This window comes from Anarrhichthys ocellatus, unplaced genomic scaffold, assembly GCF_004355925.1.
Source record: "Anarrhichthys ocellatus isolate YVR2014 unplaced genomic scaffold, GSC_Weel_1.0 scaffold6257, whole genome shotgun sequence".
Taxonomy (NCBI): domain Eukaryota; kingdom Metazoa; phylum Chordata; class Actinopteri; order Perciformes; family Anarhichadidae; genus Anarrhichthys; species Anarrhichthys ocellatus.
Window position 1 is genome coordinate 1 of NW_022286231.1, and position 3,011 is coordinate 3,011.

Below are 3,011 nucleotides of genomic sequence, written 5' to 3' on the forward strand. Positions count from 1 at the left end.
ATTGAACATATATTGAACATATATTGTCAGTGAGTTAAACAGACAGATTTCAGGACAGACATGCAGGAAAGAAGAAGAAATCGTTAAGTAGACAAAGACAGCATAACTGGTGGGGTTTTGTTTACCACAAATAAATATGACAAAGAAAACAAGTGCAATCTACTATTAAACTGTCAAATAATGAATATCCAAAGCTGTAATAATGGATCTCCAAAGATCGCAGAAACTGGACAAACGCGTCACTCGTTAAAATGAAAATATTTACAAACACACGAATCCAACAAACATGCAGCCGAACGTGTGCGGGCATGCTGGGAGGTCACATCCTGCATGCTCACAGCCCCTCCCCCCCCGACAAACTTACTTCAATAGTACTGTCCAATGACCCAACACTGTTCCTACGACCTCGCTTCCCTGTTAGCCAATCAGAACGAGGCAGGGTTAAAAAGAAAGAGTGCCAACACGTAATCCCGTGAACAACATTTTAACATTCATTTGTGTGCAGATTAAACAACATACAACTGGTTACAACATGTTCATCAGCGAGCTTTAGATGTGTTGGAATGTGTATCTTTCAGACAGGCTAGCAGTTTCCCCCTGCCTCCAATCTTTATGCTAAACTAGGCTAACGACGCCCTGACTGCAGCTTATCGCGCAGACATAAGATGCATATTCCTAAAATGATGAATTATCTCTTTGAGCACTTTGCAGGATTAAACTGAGTACATGTACTAAAGTACTTGTATACAGTTTTATACTAGTTTCTTTCCACTTCACTACTACTTTAAACACGTCAGAGGAAAATAAGACACTTCTTTCCTACAAAACACTTCATGTGACATCTGAAGTTACTTTGCAGATTGAAATTTTACAAAAAAATTAAAATGTATATAAAAATAAAAAAACATCAACGAGCTCCAACATAAAATGCTGAAACTCTGGATCAGTAATATTTTATATAATTGTACCATCATGAGTGAATAATGAATATGTGTACTTCTAATACTTAAAGTTTATTTTACAAATATTACTTCTGTATTTCTATTTAGATTGGATTTTGAATTTAGGACGTATACTTGTTTTGTTACAATTTCAAATTAATTCCATAATAACCAGAAATCATCAGAAACACAATTTGACATTGATTAATTAACTCTACTAATATCGACCGGCTATCAGTTCATGGTTAACCTAGTGATCAGCCTCCCGTGTCTTTTTAAAGAACCCCCCCCCCCCCCCCCCCCGATATCTGTCATGCTGAACTTCTCGTAGCCGTCCAGCAGGAGGCACCGGAGCATCTCAGCTCTGCTTCCATCCATCTTAGGTTTCATCACTGTTTCATCAGTTGCATAAGACCACAGATGTAGGTTTGAGTCAGTGAGTCACAACAGAAATAAAAACAGAAACATTCAAATATCACATTTGCAGGATCTCAGTCACGTCTCACAAGAAACAAATGCTGTTATTTTACGATGTACTTGTACTTGTACTTGTACATCTGTGTTTCCCGTCCTCACCTGTCTCTGAGAGGTCTCTCAGTGAGGAGCTGAGCGCCGTGCGTTTGAGTCCGTCCACCGAGGCGTACATGTCGTCGAGGCTCGGCCTACCCAGAGTGCCGTTCACCACCTCGCCTTTTGCGGCGCCGACGTTGGCCCCGCCCCCCGGCGTCCCACCGCCTCCTCCCGGTCCTCCCCCCGACATCACACCTGGACGCATCACACCTTTCTGCTTCTCGAGCTCGGCTGCAGGGAGAAAAGAGGGAGACGTTAAAATACAAAAGTACCACTACAACTACTGGTACTACTGATACAACTGGTACTACTGGTACTACTGATGAAACTGTTGTGACTCATACTCGTACTACTACTACTACATACGGCCTCAGGTACACTTACACTCCACCCGGTACTTCTCCATGTCCTGCACCTCGGCGATGCTCTCTCGGAGGTCGGAGGTGAAGCGAGCTCGGTCCTGCTGGCTCGGAGCCGTGAAGACGATCAGCACCTTCCTCTCTCCTCCGGGGTTCGCCGACGTCAGTCTGATACCGTGAGGGTAGTCTGGGTGAGACAACACGCACACACACACACACACACACACACACACACACACACACACACACACACCCACACACACACACACACGTTACGCACTGTGGTAATGGACATTTTCTTGAAATCAGTCGACACGTTTCCCTCCACTTGTCCTCATGCAGAGTTTGAATCTGCACATAAGAAGGGTGGACTGAACATTGTGCGGCTGCACTTTGTTAGTGTGAGTATTGTGTGTTGTGGTGAAATTCATCTTCAGAGGCAGTGAATGAACGTCTGGAACTAATTTCTGGGCGATCGATTGAATAGGTGAGATATTTTAATCTGAGCCAAAGTGGTTGATCGGTTTAAGGGGAGTCGTAACAGATGAATAGGGTAAAGAAATAAAAATGCAAATGAGATGTTATCTTATTAAATATATGCTCATATATGTTCATTCATTTCCAGAACATACACGTGAACATTGGATAAAGTTGTTAACATACTAGAGTCAAAGGTTTTTACATCCATGATATCTCTTTGTATCGCTCCATGAATCTGAAAATATGGTTAAGTAATGATACTTACAGTTTGTCTGTATTAATATATAAATATAATGTAATAATGTAAAAGTAATAAAACACAATAACATCACATAAAACAAGTGAAATGTAGTTATATAGTTTATAGTATACTACAGCAATATGACAGAACATACAGATTCATATCCGCTTCATCAGAACTCTGTGGGTTTGATTTGATTGACAGTAAACAACTCAACAGCTGTGATCGGATTCAGATTCAAACGCTGCTTCCTGATTGGTTCTGGAAATACGTGACATCACTTTAAACAACTCATCTCTTCAAACCGAGAAGAGAAGAAAAAAAACACAGAATCTGTCGAGTAAAATAAAACAAAACAGTTTTAATTTTGTTGGACTCTGATCCTGGATCTCTCACACACACACACACACACACACACAC

The 3,011-nt window shown here is 41.2% G+C and overlaps 1 protein-coding gene across 1 annotated transcript; it reads right to left on the reverse strand.

The window, feature by feature from the left end:
- Positions 1-6: 6 nt before the first annotated feature.
- LOC116380158 (IQ motif and SEC7 domain-containing protein 1-like) lies at positions 7-3,005 on the reverse strand. Its single transcript, XM_031842112.1, has 3 exons — positions 1,896-3,005; positions 1,518-1,742; positions 7-414 (listed from the first exon to the last, which is right to left on the reverse strand). The coding sequence occupies exons 1-3, from the start codon at positions 1,915-1,917 to the stop codon at positions 335-337; spliced, it is 327 nt and encodes a 108-aa protein (XP_031697972.1). The 5' UTR covers positions 1,918-3,005; the 3' UTR covers positions 7-334.
- Between the last annotated feature and the right edge of the window lie 6 nt (positions 3,006-3,011).